Raw genomic sequence first — 26568 nt, forward strand, 5'->3', positions numbered from 1 at the left:
TGTTGATGTAGAAAATTGGAGGATCACCAGTTTTCAATCAATTCATAGGAATAAATACCCCTCTTTCTGTAAGGTCTAAGAGTATGGTAAATTTTCAGCAGATCCAACCAAAATGAAGACAAAAGAGCATTCAGGACAAGTCAGGGAAATAACACTAGAGAAGCACAAATCTGGGGAAGGGTATAAGACCATCTCAAAGGAACTGAACATACCTTGGGGCTTAGTGCAGTCCAGCATGAAAAAGTGGAAAAAATATGAAATCACAGCTACACTGCCTAGGTCATGCTGCTTCTAAACTTTAGTCACTGGAGAAGAATGGTCTTTGTAAGTGAGGCTAATATAATGCCAATAGTCACTCTGGGTGAGCTGCAGAAATCAGTGTCTGCAACTGGAGATGATGCTCATGGCTCCACAATCTCTAAGGCTTTGCTCAAAAAGGGTATTTATGGAAGAGTGGCAAGGAAAAAGCCCTGGCTAAAAAAGGCACGCCCTTGCCTGTAAAGACTTGCAAAGCATTACTTAGAAGATACTGAAAGGTGTGGAAGAAGGTCTTGTGTTTGGTTGAGACTAAAGTGGAACTTCTTGGCCTTGACACTAAATGGTACATGTGGTGTAAATTTAATACTGTGCATCAGCCAGGTAACACCATCCCTACTGTAAAGTATGGTGGAGGTAGCATCATGCTATGGGAATGCTTTTCAGTAGCAGATCAAGAAATCTGGTCAGGATTGATGGGAAAATAAATTCTGCTGAATACAGAGAAATTCTGGATAAAAACCAGCTTGTCTTTGCCAGAAACCTTAAACTGGGGAGGAGGTTTGTCATTCAATAGAATAATGACCCAAAGTGCACTCCCAGAGTAACCATGGAGTGGCTTCAATTGAAGAAAATTCATGTCCTTGAGTGGTCATTGGGGCAGCCGCTTAATCGGACCAAAATATATTGGTCCTGATGTGTCCCAGGAATCCACTGTATTTGCTAATCTTCAGTTCTCCATGAACTTACCTGCTGCTAGTAGGGACACAAATATTTTCTGTTTAACACCTTATAATACTCCCATTTCATTCCTTCTGTATTCTAGGATATATGCCATCGTGCCATGGGGATCTAACTATTTCAAACGTTCAAAGGTCCAATTTAATATTAGAAATGTATACAATATACATCCTGTAATGCTTTTTCTTCGCAAACATCCACACAAACAGAGGAGTACCCCAAAGAATGAACGACAGTTAAACGTAAGAACCCCAAAAGTCCCCTCAGCTCTCCTCCCTCCCGCGCATAAGCCGCAGCGAGCAACAATCTCCCCTCCCCCCACCAGCATAAAAAGCATCAGCACCCACCATCAACCTCTCAAGCGCGAGCAAAGCAATAGCAAAGCCACAGACTTGCAATTACCCCAAAGACTTTGCGTTCCACCTGCATTTGACATACCACAGGCTCTGTCTCTCTCTGTGCTTTTCTGAATATTCTATGCTACCTCTTCCATAGTCTTAAAATGTTCCAGCACATTAGCATGGCCCACTTTGTTTTCATTATCTTTCAATTCCTTCTCGGTAAATGGAGTATTCACTTAGTGCTCTGACTCTTTATCTTTGAGTGAATCTACTCTCTCCCTAGTTATCACTTTTTCTTAAAGTATAATGTGCCTTGGGATTCTCCTTGACCTGCTCACCAAGGACATTTTGTAGTTTTTCTTTTAGCCTTCCTAATAGCCTGCTTGAGCAATTCCTTTGTCTTTCTATTCTACAAGAGCCCTGCGATGAAAGGTTTAGGCAAGGATGGTTTGGACCCAAGAGCTGGAGTACCCGAGACGAGAATCGAGACATGATTTTGAGACTGCGATGAGAACAAGGTTCTTGACTAGATGCTAGACGAGAACCTGACAAGATTAGATGAGAATCCAAATGGGACAGAAATCCTAAATGCAATTGCAGACTGAGTCAAAGTTGAGCTGATAATTAAGCACTGAACCGGAGTTCAGGTGCTCTCTAAGTATCTAAATCTTGACACCAAACCACAGCCACCAATTAGCGGAGTGGGCCAGCTATCCATGCTCTGGATAATCGAAGCACCTAAACTCCAGAGGCTGGTGTGAGTAGGTGTGTACCGTAACAAGCCCCATCTGATTTTAGCTTCCTAAACCTTATGTATGCTTCCTTTTCCTTCCTGACTAAATTTATGATTCCTCAGGTCATGCAAGCCTTGGTAAAGCTGCCAACATAATTAAAGACCTCATCCACCCTAGACAACTCCATTCTTACCTCTTCTATTGGGCAGAAACTACAAAAACCTGAAAGCACATACTACCAGGTTCAAGAACAGCTTCTACCCCATTGTTATAAGATTTACTAAATGGTTCCCTAGTATGACTTCATAATCTGCCTTGTTACAATCTTGTACTTTATTGTTTAGCTCCATTGCATTTTCTCTATAACTTTACAACCAAGGAACTCCTACTTTTTAACTTTATATTTAGCTCCTTAAAATCACTTTGCAGGACCTCATACTTGCTCCTCCCTATGTTCTCTCTTCTTGCTGGTACCAGTATGGACCAAGACATTTGACTGTGCCCCTTCTCTCGCCTATACACATAGCAAGACGGTCTTGATCCTGGCACAGGAAGGTAACACACAGTCTTGGAGTCTTGGTTATGACCACAAAAACACCTGTCTGTGCCCCTCACTATCAAATTCCCTATTACCCTCACTCTGCTTGACTTGACCATTCCCTTCTTTGCTTCAGAGCTGCACATGCTGCCACTGACCCAGTTGCTGGTGCTAGCATTTGAGAGATTATTTTCCCATTATCATTATCTACAGGGTATATCTGTAAGTGAGGAATGGCTACAAGTGAACTCTGCACTGTCTGCCTACTCTCCTAACTTCTAGTAGCACCGATCTATCTGTAATCTGAACCTGAAGTTGAAGGCTTGCCTTTTAATAGAGTCATAGAGACATACAGTAAGTTAACAGATCCTTTGGCGGAGCTCGTCAATGCCAACTGTGTTTCCTATCAAACTAGTCCCATTTGTCCAGGTTTGGCCCAGAGTCCTCAAAACTGTTCCATGTACTTATGATGTTCAAGTTCAAGCTCAAATTCAAGTTAAATTGTCATTCAACCATACACATGAATAGAGCTAATTGAAACAGTGTTCCTACGGAGCCAAGGTGCAAAGCACAGTACCAACAGTCACACAGTACATTGCACATGTAGCACACATAGTTACAATAAAGACATTCAGTCACAAAAAAATTGTCATTAATAGCACTCAGTATTCAGATTTTAAAGAGCTGATATCTTGATTGAAACTGTAATCTCTCTAGGCTATCCAGTGCGAAGAATGAAGAGGTCATATCCAAAGACAACTTGTGCATTTTGCACACAGGTTAGTATGGTGTTCAAATTGTTACAGGCTTGAGATATTGCGAGCAGTTGCTTGTTAGGAGGATTGAGCTTGAGCTTTAAAAAGCGAACTTTTGGAACTTCTTGGTGGATTTGAAATATTGTTATTTATTAGACATCTGGCAAAGGACTATGAAAAGAAGTGATGTTTAAGTGGAACGGTCATTGTGGGAGAGCCATATTTGGAGTAAGCCAGGGTAAGAATCAGAATCAGGTTTATTATCACCAGCATGTGATGTGAAATTTGTTAACTTAGCAGCAGTAATTCAATGCAATACATAATCTGGCAGAGAGAGAAAAAAAAAGAAGAAATAAAATAAAACATAATAAATAAACAAGATCAATTACGTATATTGAATAGATTATTAAAAAATGTGCAAAAACAGAAAAACTGTATGTTAAAAAAAACGAGGTAGTGTCCAAAGCTTCAAAGTTCATTTAGGAATCAGATGGCAGAGAGGAAGAAGCTGTTCCTGAATTGCTGAGTGTGTGCCTTCAGGCTTCTGTATCTCCTACCTGATGGTAACAGTGAGAAAAGTCCATGCCCTGGGTGCTGGAGGTCTTTAATAATGGACGCTGCCTTTCTGAGACACCACTTCCTAAAGATGTCCTGGGTACTTTGTAGGCTGGTGCCCAAGTTGGAGCTGAATAGATTTACAACCTTCTGCAGCTTCTTTCGGTCCTGTGCAGTAGTCCCTCCATACCAGACAGTGATGCAGTACAATTATAGAAGTTTTTTGAGTGTATTTGTTGACATGCCAAATCGCTTCAAACTCCTAATAAAGTACAGCCACTGTCTTGCCTTCTTTATGACTACATCAATATGCTGGGACCAGGTTAGATCCTCAGAGATCTTGACACTCAGGAACTTGAAGCTGCTCACTCTCTCCACTTCTGATCCCTCTATGAGGATTGGTATGTGTTCCTTTGTCTTACCCTTTCTGAAGTCCACTATCAGCTCTCTTGTCTTACTAACGTTGAGTACCAGGTTGTTGCTGCGGCACCATTCCACTGGTTGGCATATCTCACTCCTGTACGCCTTCTCGTTACCACCTGAGATTCTACCAACAATGGTTGTATCGTCAGCAAATTTGTAGATGGGGTTTGAGCTATGCCTCGCCACACAGTCATGTGTATATAGAAAGTAGAGCAGTGGGCTAAGCACACACCCTTGAGGTGTGCCAGTGTTGATCGTCAGCAAAGAGGATATGTTATCACCAATCTGCACAGACTGTGGTCTTCTGGTTAGGAAGTCGAGGATCCAATTACACCTGAGGTACAGAGGCCCAGGTTCTGCAACTTCTCAATTAGGATTGTGGGAATGATGGTATTAAATGCTGAGCTATAGTCAATGAACAGCATCCTGATGTAGGTGTTTGTGTTGTCTAGGTGGTCTAAAGCCGTGTTATGAGCCATGGAGATTGCGTCTGCCATTGACCTATTGTGACAATAGGCAAATTGCAGTGGGCCCAGGTCCTTGCTGAGGCAGGAGTTCAGTCTAGTCATAACCAACCTCTCAAAGCATTTCATCACCGTCGATGTGAGTGCTATTGGGCGATAGCCGTTAAGGCAGCCCACATCATTCTTTGGCACTAGTATAATTGTTGCCTTTTTAAACTCCCTGGGCCTGAGTCGACGTAGTAGTAGTTTTTAAAGCAAGTGGGAACTTCTGCCCATGGCAGTGAGAGGTTGAAAATGTCCTTGAATACTCCCACTAGTTGGTTAGCACAGGTTTTCAGAGCCATACCAGGTACTCCATCGGGATCTCCTGCTTTGCGAGGGTTCACTCTCTTTAAAGATAGTCTAACATTGGCCTCTGAGACAGAGATCGCAGGGTCATCAGGTGCAGCAGGGATCTTCACAACTGTAGATGTGTTCTCCCTTTCAAAGTGTGCATAGAAGGCGTTGAGTTCATCTGGTAGTGAAGCATTGCTGCCATTTACACTACTGGATTTCGCTTTGGAGGAAGTAATGTCTTGCAGTCCCTACCAGAGTTGCTGTGCATCTGATATGGCCTCTAACCTCGTTCGAAATTGTCCCTTTGCCCTTGAAAAAGCCCTCTGCAAATCATACCTTATTTTCTGGTACAGGCCTGGGTTGCTGCACTTGAATGCCACAGATCTAGCCTCCAGCAGACGACATACCTCCTGGTTCATCCATGACTTTTGGTTTGGGAATGTACAGTAAGTCTTTGTCGACACACACTCATCCACACAGGTTTTAATGAAGTCAGTGACAACTGTAGCAGACTCATCCAGGTTCAAAGATGAATCCCTGAATACAGTCCAGTCCATTGATTCAAAGCAGTCCTGTAGGTGCTCCTGTGCTTTCCTTGTCCAAACCTTCTTGATGCTCACTACTGGTGCTGCAGTCTTCAGTTTCTGCCTATATTCAGGGAGTAGAAGTACAGCTAGGTGACCAGACTTCCCGAAGTGAGGGTGTGGAATAGCACAGTAGACATTCTTGATGGTGGTGTAACAATGGTCCAGTGTGGTGTTTCCTCTGGTATTGCAAGAGATCTGTTGATGGTAATTGTTTAGTGATTTTTTTCAAACTGGCCTTGTTAAAATCTCCCAAAACAATGGTGAAGGCGTTAGGGTGCGCTGTTTTGTGCATGTTGATTCCATTGCTCAGATCATTTAAAGCCTGTTTGACATTGGCCTGAGGTGGAATGTAAACTGCTACCAGAATGACCCCGGAGAATTCCCGTGGTAAGTAAAAAGGATAGCACTTTACTGCTAGATATTTCAGGTCTGGTGAGCAGAATTGGGACAGCACTGATATATTCGTGCACCAAGAAGAGTTGCTCATGAGGCTTGAGGCTTTAGCTTGAGAGGTTGTGGTGAGGAGAGGCAAAGGTAACTTTCTGGTAAGTTCCTTTGTCTGTTTGTGCCTAGCTAGGGTAGGGAAAATGGGTCCAGGGTCAGTAATGTGTTCTTTATGTCAGATTTGGGAGTTCTGGGAGCCTCAAGTCTCCCTGATAACTACATCTATGTGAAGTGCATCCAGCTGCAGCTCCTTACAGATTGTGTTAAAGAACTGGAGCTGCAGCTGGATGGCCTTTGGCTTATAAGGGAGAATAAGTAGGTGATAGATCAGGGCTACAGGTTCACCACTAAGTTGCAGGAAGCAGGTAGTTGGTTGACTGCAAGGAGATGTAAAGGGAGTAGGCAGCTAGTAAGTACTTTCCATTTAATAAGAAGTATACTGTTTTGGATACTGTTGAGGGAAGATGACCTAGCAGGGGAAAGCTGTAGTGATCAGGTCTGTGGCACTGAGTCTGGCTCTGACTTAAAAGGAACATAGAACATAGAATAGTACAGCACAGTACAGGCCCTTCGGCCCACAATGTTGTGCCGACCCTCAAACCCTGCCTCCCATATAAGCCCCCATCTTAAATTCCTCCTTATACCTGTCCAGTAGTCTCTTAGACTTCACTAGTGTATCTGCCTCCACCACTGACTCAGGCAGTGCATTCCATGCACCAATCACTCTCTGAGTAAAAAACCTTCCTCTAATATCCCCCTTGAACTTCCCACCCCTTACCTTAAAGCCATGTCCTCTTGTATTGAGTAGTGGTGCCCTGGAGAAGAGGCGCTGGCTATCCACTCTATCGATTCCTCTTATTATCTTGTACACCTCTATCATGTCTCCTCTCATCCTCCTTCTCTCCAAAGAGTAAAGCCCAAGCTCCCTTAATCTCTGATCATAATGCATACTCTCTAAACCAGGCAACATTCTGGTAAATCTCCTCTGTACCCCTTCCAATGCTTCTACATCCTTCCTATAGTGAGGCGACCAGAACTGGACACAGTACTCCAAGTGTGGCCTAACCAGAGTTTTATAGAGCTGCATCATTACATCGTGACTCTTAAACTCTATCCCTCGACTTATGAAAGCTAACACCCCATAAGCTTTCTTAACTACCCTATCCACCTGTGAGGCAACTTTCAGGGATCTGTGGACATGTACCCCCAGATCCCTCTGCTCCTCCACACTACCAAGTGTCCTGCCATTTACTTTGTACTCTGCCTTGGAGTTTGTCCTTCCAAAGTGTACCACCTCACACTTCTCCGGGTTGAACTCCATCTGCCACTTCTCAGCCTACTACTGCATCCTATCAATGTCTCTCTGCAACCTTTGAGAATCCTCTACACTATCTACAACACCACCAACCTTTGTGTCGTCTGCAAACTTGTCAACCCACCCTTCTACCCCCACATCCAGGTTTTTAATAAAAATCACCAAAAGTAGAGGTCCCAGAACAGATCCTTGTGGGACACCCCTAGTCACAATCCTCCAATCTGAATGTACTTCCTCCACCACGACTTTCTGAATAAGCCTACCATGTGGAACCTTGTCAAATGCCTTACTAAAATCCACATAGATCACATCCACTGCACTACCCTCATCTATATGCCTGGTCACCTCCTCAAAGAACTCTATCAGGCTTGTTCGACACGATCTGCCCTTCACAAAGCCATGCTGACTGAACCTGACCAGACCATGATTCTCTAAATGCCCATAGATCCTATCTCTGAGAATCTTTTCCAACAGCTTTCCCACCACAGACGTAAGGTTCACTGGTCTATAATTACCCGGACTATCCCTACTACCTTTTTTGAACAAGGGAACAACATTCGCCTCCCTCCAACCCTCCAGTACCATTCCCGTGGACAACAAGGACGTAAAGATCCTAGCCAGAAGCTCAGCAATCTTTTCCCTCGCCTCGTGGAGCAGCCTGGGGAATATTCCGTTAGGCCCCGGGGACTTATCCGTCCTAATGTATTTTAACAACTGCAACACCTCCTCTCCCTTAATATCAACATGCTCCAGAACATCAACCTCACTCATATTGTCCTCACCATCATCAAGTTCCCTCTCATTGGTGAATACTGAAGAGAAGTATTCATTGAGGACCTCACTCACTTCCACAGCCTCCAGGCACATCTTCCCACCTTTATCTCTAATCGGTCCTACTTTCACTCTTGTCATCGTTTTTTTTCTTCACATAATTGAAGAATGCCTTGGGGTTTCCCTTTACTCTACTCACCAAGGCCTTCTCATGCCCCCTTCTTGCTCTTGTCAGCCCCTTCTTAAGCTCCTTTCTTGCTTCCCTATATTCCTCAATAGACCCATCTGATCCTTGCTTCCTAAACCTCATGTATGCTGCCTTCTTCCACCTGATTAGATTTTCCACCTCACTTGTCACCCATGGTTCCTTCACCCTACCATTCTTTATCTTCCTCACCAGGACAAATTTATCCCTAACATCCTGCAAGAGATCACTAAACATTGACCACATGTCCATAGTACATTTCCCTGCAAAAACATCATCCCAATTCACACCCGCAAGTTCTAGGATAATAGCCTCATAATTTGCCCTTCCCCAATTAAAATTTTCCTGTCCTCTCTGATTCTGTCCTTTTCCATGATAATGCTGAAGGGGGGAGAAGAAGAGTGCAGGCAGTGGTGCTAGGAATCAGTAGTTAGGAGAGCAGTCAGGAGATTCTGTGGATATGAAAGAGACACTTAGATGGTATGCTGGCTCCAAGGAACAGATCCAGGGATGTTTAAGATTGTGTCCACGGTATTCTAAGGGGGACGGTGAGTAGTCAGAAGTCAGGTATATATTTGTACCAAAGGCATACATAAATCAGAAAAGGACTAAGATTTTGAACAGAGAATATAGGGAGCTATGTAGGAAGCTGAAAAGCAGGACCTTAAAGATAGTAATTTCTGGATTGCTGCCTGTGCCATACACCTGTGAGGGTCAGAATAGGTTAATTAGCAGATGAATATGTGGCTGAGAAATTGGTGTGGGGGAAGGGTTTCAGAGTTGTGGATCATTGTGATCTCTTTTGGGAAAGTCTGACACGTACAAAAGGGACAGGTTACACCTGAACTTGAGGGAGACCAATATCCTTTCAGGCAAGTTTGATAGTGCTTTAGAGGAGGGTATAAATGAGTTTGTTAGAGGGATAGAAACAAGTGATTGGTCAGAGGATGGCAGTTGGTATACAGATAGATACAGCATGTAGAGGCGCTGTGAGGTAGGAAAAGCATTTGTTAGAGCAAAATTGCAGTCAGTGGGATGGGTTGAAGTGTGTCTATTTTAATGCAAGAAGTTACAGTACAAGGATGATGAACTTAAAGCATGGATCAGTACATGTAACTATGATATTGTGGCCATTGTGGGGATTTGCCTGTCACAAAGGACAAAACTGGCTACTGGATGTTCTGGGGTTTCGATATTATGAAAAAGACAGTTTTGGAGGCAGAGTATCACAGCTGCAGAAAGGGTTGAAGTCATTGATTCATTATCTACTGAGTTGATGTAGGTGGAAATCAAACACGGGAAGGGAGAAATTACTCTAACGGGAGTATTGGGAGTATTCTATAGAGCCCCCCCCCCCCCATTTTTCAACTAAGCCACTGAGGGACAGATTGAGGCAGATTTTGGAAGGTTAGAAAATAACAGGGTTCTTAGCATAGATGACTTCAACTTTACAAGGTAGTTAGGAAAGAACAGAATAATGGAATGAGGAAAACCAGAGGCATGTGAAAGCCTTGCAAATATGCTTAAGAAGAACCCTGTGGTTTACACGGATGTGACAACAGAAGGATGGGTAGGGTGAGGGTAGGACCAATTAGAGATAGAAGAGGAAATGTGCCTGGAGTTGGAGGAGGTAGGTGAGGTCCTTAATGAATACTTCGTTTCAGTGTTCACCTGTGAGAAGGATCTTGCTGTTTGTAAGGGACAGCATAAATGATGAACTATGATGTTGTGGCCATTACAAAGTTCAGGGGCAGGAATGGTTACTTACAGTGCCAGGCTTTAGATGTTTCGGGAAGGACAGGGAGGGAGGCAAAAGAGGTGGGGGCATGGCACTGCTGATCAGAAATAGTGTCACGGCTGCAGAAAATGGAGTCAGGGAGGGATTGTCTACTGAGTCTCTGTGGGTGAAGTTAGGTACAGGAAGGGGTTAATAACTCTATGGGTGTTTTTTATAGGCCACCTAATAGTAACAGGGACATCGAGGAACATAAGGAGACAGATTTTGGAAAGGTGTAATAATAACAGGGTTCTCGTGGTGGGAGATTTTAATTTCCCAAATATTGATTGGCATCTCCCTAGAGCAAGGTGTTTAGATGGGGTGGAGTTTGTTAGGTGTTTTCAGGAAAGTTTCTTGAAACAGTATGTAGATAAGCCAACAAGAGGAGAGGCTGTACTTGATCTGGTATTGAGAAATGAACCTTGTCAAGTATCACATCTCTCAGTGGGAGAACATTTTGGAGATAGTGATCATAATTCTATCTCCTTTACCATAGCATTGGAGAGGGATAGGAACAGACAAGTTAGGACAGTGTTTAATTGGAGTAAGGGGAAATATGAGGCTATCAGGCAGGAACTTGGAAGCATAAATTGGGAACAAATGCTCTTGGGGAAATGTACGGCAGAAATGCGGCAAGTGTGCAGGGGATACTTGCATGGAGTTCTGCATAGGTACGTTCCAATGAGACAGGGAAAGGATGGTAGGATACAGGAACCGTTGTGTTCAAAAGCTGTTGTAAATCTAGTCAAGAAGAAAAGAAAAGCTTACGAAAGGTTCAAAAAAACTAGGTAATGATAGAGATCTAGAAGATTATAAGGCGAGCAGGAAGGAGCTGAAGAATGAAATTAGGAGAGCCAGAAGGGGCTATGAGAAGGCCTTGGTGGGCAGGATTAAGCAAACTCCCAAGGCATTCTACAAGTATGTGAAGAGCAAGAGGATAAGGCAGGTCATGCCTTATGAGCCTGATCGATTTTTTTTGAGGATGTGACTAAACACATTGATGAAGGTAGAGCAGTATATATAGTGTATATGGATTTTAGCAAGGCATTTGATAAGGTACCCCATGCAAGGTTCATTGAGAAAGTAAGGAGGCATGGGATCCAAGGGGACATTGCTTTGTGGATCCAGAATTGGCTTGCCCACAGAAGGCAAAGAGTGGTTGTAGACAGGTCATATTCTGCATGGAGGTCGGTGACCAGTGGTGTGCCTCAGGGATCTTCTGGGACCGCTTTTCATAGTGATTTTTATAAATAACCTGGATGAGGAAGTGGAGAGATTGGTTAGTAAATTTGCTGATGACACCAAGGTTGGGGGTGTTGTGGATAGTGTGGAGGGCTATCAGAAGTTACAGTGGGTCTTCGATAGGTTGCAAAACTGCGCTGAGAAGTGGCAGATGGAGTTCAACCCAGAGAAGTGTGAGGTGGTTAATTTTGGTAGGTCAAATATGATGGTAGAATATAGCAGCGGTCCCCAACCACCGGGCCGTGAGGAAACGATATGATTTGGCGATAGGAGTCAGCTGCACCTTTCCTCATTGCTTGTCATGCCCACTGTTGAACCATTACGCATGCGAGGTCATTACCCGCGCGTCATCCATGTCAGCACGGGAAGAAGATCAACTCCTCGAGCTTGCAAATGACGGCGGGATGAAAAGTATGTTTGACATAACATCTCTGCCGGCATCCTGGATCTCAAAGTCAAGGCTAAATATCCTGAGATAGCCACGAAAGCACTGAAAACGTTGCTTCCATTTCCAACATATCTCTGCAATGAATGGAACGAAAACCAAATTGCATAATAGACTGGACATAAGGAACCCCGTTCAAGTATTGCTGTCTCCCATCACCCCTCGATTGGACTATCTTGTTGCAGGAAAACAAGCATTCAGCCCAGGGCTCCCACTGATTCAGCAGTATTGGTGTGTTGCAATGATTTTATATGTTCATACGGGGAAAATATGTGCTGTGTGTTTAATATCGAAACGTTACTTAAAATGTTATGATGCTGTTGACTTACTTATATAACCATATAACAATTACAGCACGGTAGGAAATGCATCTTTTAAAAGTTGAGAAAAAAACTTTATAGGGTTGTCAGATTCAGCCGCTTCATGAATACCAATAATTCGAATATTCTGCCGTCGCATTCTGGATTCTAAGTCAGAGTTTTTAAAAGTTAGAAAGTCAAGTTTTTTCTTCATTACAGTAATTGTTTCTTCAATTTTCCCCATCTTGAGTTCATTTTGTTGGGTGGAGTTTTGAAGATTAGATATAGCAGACTGATGTTCCGTGATAGATGTTTGCATTTTATCGATTGCATCGGCAATTTTCTGGAGATTAGTTGAAATTTCCGCACGAATCAGATCCGTTATAGAGGTTGAAATTTCCGTTTGAATTAGATCCGATATAGCTTTCAAAGTTAACGGTGGTTCAGTTGGAGGAAGATCGGTAACTTTCGGTCTAACCGGAGGTTTGCCGTCTTTCCTGTTCTTAGACATAGCAGACCTTAAAAACATCCGAATATGAAAAAACACAATTTGTTTCAAAGTATTATACAAGTCGGTACTTTAATGGTTAGCTTAAATGTAGCTGATCATAGGAAAAAAACTCAGAGGTAATGGAGCGAGTCAAGAACACGACTTCACTCCATGAGCTCTACCGGAAGTCCCTAAATTACAGCACGGAAACAGGCCATCTCTGCCCTTCTAGTCCATGCCGAACGCTACTCTCACCTAGTCCAACCGACCTGCAGTCAGCCCATAACCCTCCATTCCTTTTCTGTCCATATACCTATCCAATTTTTCTTTGAATAACATCGAATCTGCCTCTACCACTTCTACTGGAAGTTCGTTCAACACTTACTTCAAGCTCCCATCCTTCCCTGATAATTGACTTATCGCTATATTCATGCGAGGAAAATATGCGCTGTGTGTTTAATATTAAATTTGTTAGATAAACCCTTTTAAAAACAAAATTAAGTGTATTAGCCACTTCTTATCACCTATATTCTGGTCGTGATTAACATCCCCCCCCAACAGAATCGCTAAAAACGATTTGTAGAAAACATTGGCACATACACGCATATGCAAAGCATGCATGCGCACTGGTGCCCGCGCAAGGCTTCATGGTCATTGTAGTCTCTGTGTAAACAACGTATTTCGCTCTACTCTTGCCCGTTGGCAACCCTACCCCCCACCCCCACCCCCGGCCGGGTCGGCCGGTCCGCAAGAATATTGTCAATATGAAACCGGTCCGCAGTGCAAAAAAGGTTGGAGACCCCTGGAATATAGTATTAATGGTAAGACTCTTGACAGTTTGGAGGATCAGAGGAATCTTGGGGTTCAAGCCCATAGGACACTCAAAGCTGCTCTGGAGGTTGACTGTGTGGTTAAGAAGTTATACGATGCATTGGCCTTCATCAACCGTGGGATTGAGTTTAGGAGCCGAGAGGTAATGTTACAGCTATCTAGGACCCTGATCAGACCCCACTTGGAGTACTGTTCTCATTTCTGGTCGCCTCACTACAGGAAGGATGTGGAAACCATAGAAAGGATGCAAAGGAGATTTACAAGGATGTTGCCTGGATTGGGGAGCATACTTTATACTTCATTGTTGCCAAACAATTGGTACTCTAATGTACAATCATCACAGTGATATTTGATTCTGCGCTTCACACTCCCTGGATTATAAATATTAAATATTAAAGATATTAAAAATAGTTAAAATTAGTAAATATTAAAAATTTGCCTTATGAGAATAGGTTTAGTGGACTCCACCTTTTCTCCTCGGAGTGATGGAGGATGAGAGGTGACCTGGTAAACGTGTACAAGATGATGAGAAGTATTGATCGTGTGGATAGTCAGAGGCTTTTTCCCAGGGCTGAAATGGCTAGCGCGAGAGGGCATAGTTTCAAGGTGCTTGGAAGTAGGTACAGAGGAGATGTCAGGGGTAAGTTTTTTTTTTAACGTAAAGAGTGGTGAGTGCGTGGAATTGGCTGCCGGTGATGGTGATGGAGGCGGTTACGATAGGTTCTTTTAAGAGACTCCTGGATAGTACATGGAGCTTAGAAAAATTGAGGGCTTTGGGTAACCCTAGGTAATTTCTAAAGTAAGTACATGTTTGGCACATGGCTTGTATTGTGCTTTAGGTTTTCTATGTTTCTATAAAACTGGCTGATAGGCTAGAACGTGTCTTTGTTAAGGAAGAGAATGTGCTGGAACTTTTGAAAAAGATTAGGATAGATGTCCCCAATACTGGATGGGATATATCCAGGTTACTATGGGAAGTGAGGGAAGAGTTTGCTGCGCTGTTGGCAATAACCTGTGTGTGCTGACTGGCCACAGGAGTAGTACCACATGATTGGAAGGTGGTAAATGTTACTCCTTTGTTCAAGAAAAGGAGTAGAGATAACCTTGAGATTATAGACCAGTGAGGTTTACTTCAGTGGTGGGCAAACTATTGGAGAAGATTCTTAACGGAGTCACGAGTATTTGGAGAAGCATAGACTAATTAAGGATAGTCTGCATGGCTTTATGAGGGCAGGTCATGCCTGATGAGCCTGATTGAATTCTTTGTGGATGTGACTAAGCACATTGAATATGGCAGTGCAGTGGATGTGTGTATGGATTTTAATAAGGCGTTTGCAAAGGTTCCCCATGGTAGGCTCATTCGGAAGGTCAGGAAGTATGGGCTCCAGGGAAATTTGCTGTGTTGATACTGAATTGTCTTGCCTGTAGAAGGCAGAGTGTGGTTGTCGATGGAGTGTATTCTGCCTGGAAATTGGTGACCAATGGTGTTTGGCGGGGAGCTGCTCTGGAACTGCTGCGTTTTGTGATTTTTGTAAATGACTTGGATAAGGAAGTGGAAAGGTGGGTTAGTAAGTTTGCAACTGACATGAAGGTTGGTGGACAGTGTAGAAGTGGACATTATTGATAGGATGCAGAGCTGGCTGAGAAGTGGCAGATGGAGTTCAATCCTGAAAAATGAAATGGTTTACTTTGAAAGGTTGAATTTGAAGTCAGAATGCAGTTAATGGCAGGGATCTAACATGAGGGAGCATAGTTGTGAGTGGATAGGAGGAAAATATAAGGGGGCTATCAGAGGAAGGTTTTCTTGTGCAGAGTTTTGAGTACATGTAATGCACTGTCATGAGTGGTGGTAGATACACATGCATGATACAAAAATGGAGGGAAGGGTTAGCTTAGAATAGGTTAAAAAGTTGGCACAACATTGTGGGATGAAGGGTTTGTACTGTGCTGTAATATTCTGTATTTACCTCATTTTTTTTTGTATCCACTTGTGCATATGAGGAGGAACTCCACTTTGACTTTAGTAATTTGCTTTCAGTGCCCCATGAAAACTAGAACTTCTCATGGTGCTGTAGCAAGGTGACAGATACCTATTTTTTTAAATTAGACTTGTTGGATGTTCTGAAATTATTGCTTACTTTGCACTGTTTTGCAGTGGAATTTCAGGGCCACCATTTTATATTCCTTAACCATTCTATGCAAGTGCTTTCGCTACAGAAATTGTGGGGTTTTTGAATTAATGTTGGTTAGCATTTCATTTAAAAATGATATATTTTTCCAGATAAGAAATCTGATGCATCATCAGGACAGCTGGAGGGATATGGGGGTGAAGTGAACAGAGGAAGCCTGTGAGTATCTGCTTAACAACAGAGAGAGTCTTTTGGTCATCCAAGAATTTAATAGTTTCACTATTGGCAATCTTCTTTTCAGGAGCTAACTTTAGTATTCCTTCCCCAATACTGCTTCCTTAATCAATTTCCTTTAAAATATACATCAAAATATACCTTCTGATCATCTGTCCCAAGATTGTCTGAACCAAGTCTGTTCTAATTTTGTTAACTATGTTTATATGCAGATGGGTTTGTGCAAATGAGTAAATTGAATATACCCCTTTTCTCTCTGTGTAATTATATTCTTTTGGGAATGGGTAATTCAGGATCACTGGAGAATTCTATCTTTTCTTTGAATAGGCATATTTTAATTTTATGCATTGATTTATAAATCAATTTATTCAAGAAAAATGATCAAATTTGCAATTGCATAGAATCATCCTCTTCAGATAATTAAAAATAGAGAGAAAATCAAAATTATTTGTAGTAACTGCAAAATTTATGTTAATGATGGTCTAAGGTTAAATTTTCTTTTTCTAAAGCGAGACAACTGAGCTGATCAATGATATTGAGTGTCTGGAGTACACAAATAGGAAGTTGATGGATCAAAATGCAAAACTACAGAGAACAGTAGAAGGGTTTGAGGAAGCAAATGTACGGCTGACCGAGGAAATCTACGAATTGAAAAACAAACTGAAAAGGTAGCTTGAAATAGAGTTGGAATGAAAAAAATCATATTTTGTGGCAGGATGAAATTCCAAGTTATTAGAAGATATTGGTATATAATGTGTCAGTGAACTTTATTGTCACAATTGCTTGATTATTATATAGTATGTATGGAAGACCTATTCTTAATTATTTGAATGGTAAGATTAATTTTTCCCAATTTCTTCAAAGGAAGTCACCCCTGAATATTGTAGGGCTGACTGTTCTGACTTGATTTACACAAAGTTCAAGAGGAGATTAATTGAAATATAAGGAGCTGTAATACTGAAACTGCATGTGATATGCATTCACTGCTCCTTCAGATGTCTAGCAATATGCACACCATCTATAGTAAGACACCAGATTCAAAGCAGCCATGGCCAGGAAGTATGGTATATTTGGCATGGCAATAAAGCCATCTTTACCCCTGAAAAGAAAACACAAAGACCACACAATCCACAAAGAATATGGTTTACTACACTGGAGGATCAAATTTATATTTAATGGAACTCCTTTTGAGAAAGAAAGGAAATACTGTACTTATTGGAATTTGTAAAGTTCTTAGAGTTGATTGCTGGTTTAAAACTGCCAGAGAGAATTGGTTGCACAAAGATTGAAAAATTTGCCTTTCCTTAAAGACTCAAAGAATTAAAGGTTTAAGATAGTTGTCGCTCTTCAGATTGGGTGAAACCAGAAATGAGCTTCTGGTTATTTCACATTTAGAGGCCCATAATTAGCGGTGTGCCACAGAGTTCAGTACCTTCCCCATTGTTGTCTGTCATATCAATGATTTGGATAAGAATGTCAAGGCATGGCTAGTAAGCTTGCCGATGACACTAAAATAGATGGTAAGGTGGACAATGAAGAAGATTATCAAAGCCCTAAGGGGGATTTTGATTGGCTGAGTAAGTGGGCCAAGGAATGGAAATAGATGTTAATTTGTGTAAGTGTGAGTTGCTGCGTTTTGGAAAGTCAAATTGTGTTAGGACTTTCACAGTGAGCAGCAGGACCCTGGGGAATAACAGAAAATAAATTTTAAGCAACACACAGAAAAGTTGCTGGTGAATGCAGCAGGCCAGGCAGCATCTATAGGAAGAGGTACAGTCGATGTTTCGGGCCAAGACCCTTCGTCAGGACTAAGTTACGATAGTAAATTGTTTCCAGAAGTCCCTGTGTATGGAACTTATTTTTCTGTCATCCAGGTTTGGGAAGAAGTTGACACAGCCATCTCTTTTCTACAGCATGCATATGGGCAACCCTTTTCTTTTACATTGACCAAGTATTACACCTGTGTTTGGCAGTTTATGTGGGTGACTCTTTTACCGGTTTTTCTGTTATTCTTTATGGTCTGACCTTGCTGATGCTGTTTTCAATATGCTGCTTCTTGTTCATGCTCTATGGTGTTGCTTCCTTCAAAAATGTCCCTTTGATTAACTGCAGCACTCTAAATTTCCCTCCTTTGAGTAGTGAAAACTGAATGTCAGCAATGGTTCTGTTCTAAGTCTCTATCAGATGCAATTTTTTTTTATTGAAGATTTTGCCAGCTGTGTTTACGTGGGAAACTCACTCCGCTGCTAATTTATTTAGAGCTTAAGACTCAGCCTCGGTTATGCAGTTGTTTCAGCATTTGAGGGAAAGAAAAGATTGAAAACATAGTATGTTAATGACATAAAACATTTAAACAGTATGCATAGCTGATGGCAACTTCAGTTTAGAGATTGTTGGTAGGGAAATGATATGTGACTGGATATTTCATATGCTTTTGTACAAGACAGGAAAATGTGTCCATATTTTACACCTCTCAGTGTTCTGCCCATTCTAGAGGGAAAATTGTTGAGTTTTGGTGTATCTTATTTCCAGATCAAACAAAAATCTGGAATTATGTTACCTTTCTGGTTATGAGAGTCAAGTCATATTCTCAGTAGCAACCCTCAACCGTTCATTGTTAACTAATACTTGTTATTCTTTGCAGCTGCCAGCAAATAACAGTGCACGTAAGATTACTTGAGAATGAATTAGAGGATTTGAAAACCATTATGAAAAATCTAGAGGACAGAAATTGTAAGCTGCAGACTCAAAAGCGGCAATTGGTACGTATTTATAAGCATTAATTAGTCTAATTAAAACCTCAAAACTCTGGTCTGAGTGACTTAAATTCCTCTCTGGATTGAATTTATTTTTGTCAAATTTTAAAACAGATGCCTAACCTCAATGTTTCATGCTGCTCCATTGATTTACGCAGGGTATGATAGCATAGACGACAGCTTTTTACTACTATTATTACTGAATATTGAAAGACCTAGATGGAGTGGATGTGCAGAGGATGGTTGTTTCCAATAGTGGGCGAGTCTAGCATCGGATGTCCCTTAGAACAGAGTTAAGGACGACTTTCTTTGGCCAGAGGGTGGTGAATCTGTGGAATTCATTGGGTGTGAAGGAGAAGGAGAAGACATTTGGTATATTTAAAAATGAGGTTGATAGGTTCTTAATTAGTAAGGGTGTCAAAGGTTGCGTGGAGTAGGCAGGAGAATGGGGTTGAAGGGGGAAGTAAATCAGTCATGAATGAATGGCAGAATAAACTCATTGGCCAAATGACCTAATTCTGCTCCTATGTATTATAGTCTATTTGTCATTTGTCAGCAGGTTATTTGGTAAGAAAAATACTGTTGTATCAATTCTGTCCTTGGCACCCACAGCTGAGAGATCAATCATAAATAAAGACTGAAGACTCAAATGAAATAATAAGCAGATTTTGCAAAGAAGATACAGCACACTCAAGCATTGAGGGAAATTAGTACAGTACTGTTCTGATCTGTGCTAGAGATAATGATCAAGACTTGTTATTACTGCCATCATCAAACTGGATGTAAAGCACCTGCGTCAGAGTTGTACAATCCATGGCGGAATGCCCTGACTTCATTTGCAAAAATTGTTATTTTTGCCTTAATTGGATTTCTGCTGATGGAAGTGCAATTTTCTAATAAAGAGCATGACCATTCTTGTTTATATAACACCTGCCATGCCGAAGGGTCTTAGCCTGAAATGTTGACTGTACTTTTTTCCATAGATGCTGCCTGGTCTGTTGAGTTCCTCCAGCATTTTGTATGTGTTGCTTATATAACACTTCTATTGCAGAAGAATTGTTCACAGCATTAGCTTGATGACAGGCTTCTGTAATTGTTAACTATTGGAGGAGTTGCTGCTGAGTCCTTTGCTGTTTGTGACATGTACTAATGACCTAGATGTGAAAGTAAAAGGGATGATTAGTAACTTTAAAGATGACCTAAAATTGTTCCTGTTGTGTGGATAAGGCTTCATCAGGATATAGACAGATAGAAACTTGAGTAGAATATTGGCAGATGGATCTTTAATCCCGACAAGTGCAAAGCATGCATTTTGGGAAGTCAGGTAGAGGTAAATGGCTAAGGTATGAAGGAATATTGACAAGCAGAAGGACCTTGGGATTCAAGTCCCACTCTTTAAGAAAGGAGGGAGGCAAAAGGCAAGAAATTGTAGGCTAGTTAGAACCTATCCTAATGTCCTATAAATATTTTACCTGCTCCAATCACTTCTAGCAGTTTGTTCCATATACTCAGCACCCTCTGCATGGAGGAGTTGCCCCTCGGTCTTTTTCAATCTGTCAATGGTATTGCTAGAGTCCAGATGGACAATATCCTCTGCTTGACCCTCATCTACCTTTTAGGTACATCTTCATTAAAAAACTCTCACCGAATTTTGTTACGTGATTTCCCATGTACAAAGCCATGCTGATTATCTCTAATCAGTCTGTGTCTATCGAATTGCTGATAGATCCTGACTCTCAGAATCCCATAACCACTGATGTCAGGCTCACCAACCTGTAGTCCCTAGGCCTGTCTTTTCTGTCTCCAGTTTTCTGGAACTTCGACCACTAAAAATCATTAAAGATGAAGCAAATATCTGCAGGGCCTTGCGATTTCTTCCCTAGCTTCCTAGGAAGACAGACGATGCACTTGGGGATTTAAACATCTTAGTGTAAGACTGCTTAGCAATTCCTGTATGGTTCTTTAGCTTCCAGTTAGCCTTTAGATGACCCCTGCATGAATGATTTGGACTTAGCAATACCAGCTGCTCCTAATCTACTTTCCCCAGCTCCTGCCTTATATTGTTGCAATTAACCTTTCCCTGTGTATGATTCTCTAGTTAAGATTATCCATAACTATCTGTAAATTAACTGTATCTCTTCTCAAAGTGCTCTCCCACTGAAAAATCAATCACCTGGTCTGGTTCACTTCCCAATAGAAAGTCTTGCATGGCCTCTTCGCTGGTTGAGTTATCTATACTGTGTGAAGAAACCCTCCTGGATGCACCTAACAAATTCTGCCCCTTTTTAGCCTCTGGCACTAAGGGAGTCTGAGACAAAAATGGGAAAATCATTACATCTTTCCATAATTAATTATATATTATTGCTGGTTATTGGGAAAATTTTAGCGTAATCTCATCACAGTGACCTTTCTTGTTCCTGAGCTCTACCCATATTGCTTCACTGTATGGGTCCTCTAAAATGTCCTCTGTGCTACTTTGACATTCTCCCTGAATAGTGCAACTTTCCCACCTCTTTTACATCCCCTTCTATTATCATATTTAACATCTGAACTGTTGAATTACACAGAATCACCACCCTTTGACTAAATATATTCATCTTAATCTCTGTTCTAAAGGGACGTCCTTCTGTTTTAGGTCTGGTCCTTCTAGTCCATAAGATATAAGAGCAGAATCAGCCCATCAAGTTCACTCTGCCATTTCATCATGGCTGATCTTGGATCCCATTCAACCCCATACACCTGTCCTTTCACCATATCCCTTGATGCCCCAACCAATCAGTGATCTATCAACTGCCACTTTGAATATACTAATGGACTTGACCCCCACTGCAGTCTGTGGCAGAGCATTTCACAGATTTGCCGCTCTTTAGCTAAAAAAATTCCTCGCTTCCGTTCTAAAAGGGGTCACCCCCTCAATTTTGAGACTGTGCTCTCTCGTTCTGGATACTCCTACCAGAGGAAACATCTTCTCCACACCACCTTATCTCACATCTTTAAGTCCTAGAATCTCTCACTAATGGAAGCATTCTCTCTATGTTCACTCTATCTAGGCCCTTCAATATTCAATGAAATAGTTCCTTATTCTTCTAAACTCCAATGAGTATAGGCCCAAGCCATCAAATGCTCCTCATGTGTTAACCCATTTGTTCCTGGGATCATTCTTGCAAACATCCTCTGGACCTTCTCCAATGCCAACACATTCTTTCTATGACTTGGGGGCCGAGCAATGAGCAGTTTGATGGGGCTGGGCTTGAACTTGGGGAGTTTCGAAGAAGGAGGGGGATCTTATTGAAACCTACGAATATTGAAAGGCCTAGGTAGAGTAGACGTAGAGAGGATATTTCTTAAGGTGGAGCAGAGGGCATGGCCTCAGAATAGAAGGCCATCCCTGTAGAACAGAGATGAGGAGGAATTTCTTCAGCCAGAGGACGGTGAATCTGTGGAATTCAAGTCATTAGGTATATTTAAAGTGGAAGCTGATAGGTTCTTGATTAGTTATGGTGTCAAAAGGTTACAGAGAGAAGGCAGGAGAATGAGGTTGAGAGAGGGATAATAAATCAGCCATGATGGAATGGCGGAACAGACTCGATGGGTCAAATGGCTTAATTCTGCTCCTGGTATATCATGTGGTCTTAAAGCCTCAGAATTACATAAACACGAGGAAATCTGCAGATGCTGGAATTTCAAGCAACACACATAAGAGTTGCTGGTGAACGCAGCAGGCCAGGCAACATCTCTAGAAAGAGGTATAGTTGATGTTTCGGGCCGAGACCCTTCGTCAGGACTAACTGAAAGAAGAGCTAGTAGGAGATTTGAAAGGGGGAGGGGGAGATCCGATCCCTCCCCCTCCTGTCTTCTCCTATCATATCGGAGAATTACGTCCTTGCTTTTTATATTCTAGTCCTCATGAAATGAATGCTAATACTGCATTTACCTTCCTTACTACCAACTCAACCTGCAATTTAAACTTAAGGGAATCCTGCATTAGCCCTCCCAAAGACCTTTGTATCTCCGATTTCTGAAATTTCTCCCGATTTAGAGAATAGTCTGCGCCTTTATTCCTTCTACTAAAGTGTATGACCATACACTTCACTACACTGCATTTCATCTGCCCCTGAATTTGTCAATTATCCTGAACTGTCCAGATCCTTCTGCAGGTTCTCTTCAATGCTACCTGTCCCTCCAGCTATCTCTGTATCAGCTGCAAACTGGTCACAAAGCTATCGTTTCCATCATCTAGATCTTTAACATATAATGTGAAAAGTAGTGGACCCAACATCAGTCTGTACACATCACCATTAGTCACTGTCAGCCAACCAGAAAAAGTCCCATTTATTACCACTTTTTGCCTTCTGCCATTCAGCCCACTATCTGTGTTAACCTAACCTGGCCTGTCTTTCCTTTCAGCCTTACTTGAACTGACCTCTGCCATCTTATTTCTTGCCTCACTAGCATGCGGCACAGGGGGTAATCCTGAGATTTTTTTTTACTTGCCCAAGTCCCTAAATTCTCTTTCCTGCTTATGTTGTCAGTACCATTATGAACTATAACCTCTAGCTGTGTATCTTCCTCTTTCAGGATATCCTATTCCCACTCAGTTGGCTTTGAGCCTGCTACCAGGAAGGCTGGAGACTCGCACGTGGCCACAGTAATTATTTCTGAGAACTTGACTAAAGGGCCCCCTTTTACTATTGCTTGCCTGGTCTTTGACCTAGTCTGGTGCAAATCAGAGCCATTCTGGTACCACTGGTCTACCTGCTACTGTCCCTTCCTCCTGAGAGGCTGTCCCCCAATGGTATTCAAAAGGGTATGCCTATTTGAGAGGGGAACAGCCACAGAAGGATCCCATACTATGTACTCTCCCTCTCGATACTCACCCACCTTACTGAACATTTAGTTCTACTGTACTTTAATAAAATAAAAAGGAAAACAAAACTTTCTCTATGAAATCTATCTTCAACAGGAAAAAGACCATCAGAATCTGAGTGCAAGCATCAGTCAGCTTCAAGAAGAGGTGAGCTCCTAGAACTGAAAGATGCGTTTGGAGGATTAGTATGACTAGTGCATCTCCTGCGGTTATAATAAGTTGAAAAATAGGATATATTTTGTAATAAAGATGTTGGGCCACTTAACTCGCAATATCTTGGGAGAGTGAATTTAAATTGAAATACAAATAAAACTTGCTTTTGTACAAGACATGAACTGGAATTCATGTTTTAATGTACAAGGCACATTTTTAGCAGTAGAGGCCAGTTACCTCCCAACAGTAAATTGCTCATCCCCACCACCAGCTTTTTTTGTGATAGGAGTGGTGTAAAAAGCAGAAGGAACCTACAAGTGGTTATAAAAAAAGGACCAATGTAAATACAGAGAAACTCTGATAATCTGCTATGTTATCAATGGGAAATCACATTAGTGTGGCATCTTCCTCACCAGGTGATTTTTGCACTTTCCACTGGCCAGTGCCACAGCTCTTACATTCACCAGCCACGGGCTGGTGGACTTGCTTTAAAGTTGCCTGGTTCGGTTGGCCACACTTGCTTTAAACTCTAGGTTTATTGAAATATTACTGTATAATGTACCTTTTTAAAAAATTGATTTAGAAGTGTGCTGGAATATTAATTAAATAACATCTGATATTCTGGAAAATCATAATTCTCTTAGTTTTAAGATATTATTGAAGAGAATAGGCCACAGGTCCACAGGTTAGGATCCTAAACTGGAGCAGAGCTAATTTTGGGGGAAATAGGCAGTATCTACTGCAGTAGAAGTTGATAAGTTTGAAAGAAAAGGAATAAACGACAAGAGGGAGGATTTTATGAGTGACACCTGGAGTCCATTAGCAGCATGTTTTTTTTTAGATTAGATTATGAGGACACGCAGTCCTCTTTTATTGTCATTTAGTAATGCATGCATTAAGAAATGATACAATGTTTTTCCAGAATGATATCACAGAAACACATGACAAACGGACTTAAAAATTGACAAAAACCACATAATTATAACATCTAGTTACAACAGTGCAAAGCAATACCGTAATTTGATAAGAACAGACCATGGGCACGGTAAAAGTCTCAAAGTCTCTCGAAAGTCCCATCACCTCACGCAGACTGTGAATCTCCAGCGCCGCAAACTTGCCGATGCAGTATCCTGGTAGCAGCTGACCACAGTCTGACTCCGAATCTGTCGGAAAACTTCAAGCCTCCGACACCGAGCACCAGCTCTGCCGAGTGCTTCGACCCTGGCCCCGGCAGCAGGCAGTAGGCAAAGTCCAGGATTTGGGGCCTTCTCCTCCAGAGATTCTTGATCGCACAGTAGCAGCGGCAGCGAAGTGGGCATTTCAGAAGTCTCTCCAGGAGTTCCTCCGTGCTTCTCACGGCTGTCTCCATCAAATCAGGATTGTGCACGGCCCCCAGTTAACACATACGATGTCATTGGGAACGGCCGAATGTATATTCGGAAGTATAGGGGAAATCTGGCCATATTGTGGAAACTTGGCAAACAAATGATATTGAAGCTCAGGTCAAGAAAAAGAAGGAAATATACATTGGGTTTACATTGGGAAGCTCAGGGATGTGCGAATCCCTTGATAATGATAAAAAGATTAAGAATACACTTAAGGAAATCAGGAGGGTAAAAAGAGGGAATGAGGTGGATCTGGTAGGCAATAGTAAGGAAATCCTGAGGTTCTCAGAGTACAATGCTGGGAAGGAAGGGAGTAGGTCCCCTTAAAGATCAACAAGGCCACCTGCATCTTGAGCCACAGGAAATAGATAGGGTTTTTAACAAATATTTCTTCTCCGTGTTAACTGAGGAGAAAATCATGGTTACTTAAGAGATAAGGGAACAAGTTGAGAGGCTTTGGAGAGCATCCATTGTACCAGACAGGAAGAAGTTACCGTACCGAAGCACATTAAGATGGATAAATTCCTGGGCTGAGTGCATCCTTCTACTTTGTGGGAGGCGAGAGAAGAAATTAAGGAGGTATTTGCTTCATCATGAGCCACTTTGTTAGAGTGGGGAGTTGAGGTTTTGATCGATATGGGCTTCGGTGAGGAAAGGCAGAGACTGTAGGTAGATAGTTTTCTTTTGGCACAATTAGGGCAGTGGAAATGCCAGCAAGATAGTATAATGCTCCTCTTGTGAAGCAGAGAGACCTCCAGTATCTCTGATGACTATTCCAGCAATAAGTGCATCCAGTAGCAACTTTGTACCAGCTGTATTAAGGTATTGGAGTTGGAGCTAGATGAACTTTGGATCATTCATGAGACTGAAGGATTGATTGACATGCAATACAAGGAGGTAATTACAGCTAAGGTGTAGTACGCATAACTGGGTGATTGTTGGCAAGGGAAAATGGGATAGGCAGCAAGTAAAAGGTACCCCTGTGGCTGTTCCCTCAATAACCACTATACTAGTTTGGATTCTGTTGTTGGTGGGGGAGGGGGAGGGTAGAGATGGTAGCAGAGGAAAGCCACAGTGGTCAGGTCTCTGGCACTGATTCTGGCTCTGTGGCTCAGAGGGGGGAGGGGGAGAAGAGGCAAGCTGTAGCGATAGACGGTTCAGTGCTTAAGGGAACAGATAGAAAGTTCTGTGGACGAGAACAATATTTCCAGATGGAATGTTGCCTCCAGGGTGTCAGGGTCAGGGACATCTTGGATCAAGTCCATAGTATTCTTAAATGGGAGAGTGAGCAGCCAGAAGTCACGGGACGTACCAATGACATGAGTTGGAAGGGTGACAAAGTTCCTGCAAAGTGAGTTCAGGGAGTTAGGTGCGAGTTAAAGGACAGGACCTCCAGGGTTGTGATCAGGATTACTACCCATGGCATATGCCAATGAGGCCAGAAATAGGAAAATAATACAGTTTAGCAGATGGCTAAGGATATGGTGCTGGAGGGA

The 26568-nt window shown here is 42.1% G+C and overlaps 1 protein-coding gene across 1 annotated transcript in view; it reads left to right on the plus strand.

Annotated features, from left to right (window-relative positions):
- The window catches only part of LOC134353510 (protein KASH5-like), a 159274-nt gene that overhangs the window by 16999 nt on the left and 115707 nt on the right, over positions 1-26568 (plus strand). The window contains exons 2-6 of the mRNA XM_063061508.1: positions 3327-3388; positions 15830-15896; positions 16421-16579; positions 18556-18673; positions 23631-23681. Of these exons, the coding sequence (XP_062917578.1) occupies positions 16479-16579; positions 18556-18673; positions 23631-23681 (270 nt within the window). The 5' untranslated portion in view covers positions 3327-3388; positions 15830-15896; positions 16421-16478. The remainder of the gene's footprint in view (positions 1-3326; positions 3389-15829; positions 15897-16420; positions 16580-18555; positions 18674-23630; positions 23682-26568) is intronic.

This window comes from Mobula hypostoma, chromosome 11 (assembly GCF_963921235.1).
Source record: "Mobula hypostoma chromosome 11, sMobHyp1.1, whole genome shotgun sequence".
Classification (NCBI taxonomy): domain Eukaryota; kingdom Metazoa; phylum Chordata; class Chondrichthyes; order Myliobatiformes; family Myliobatidae; genus Mobula; species Mobula hypostoma.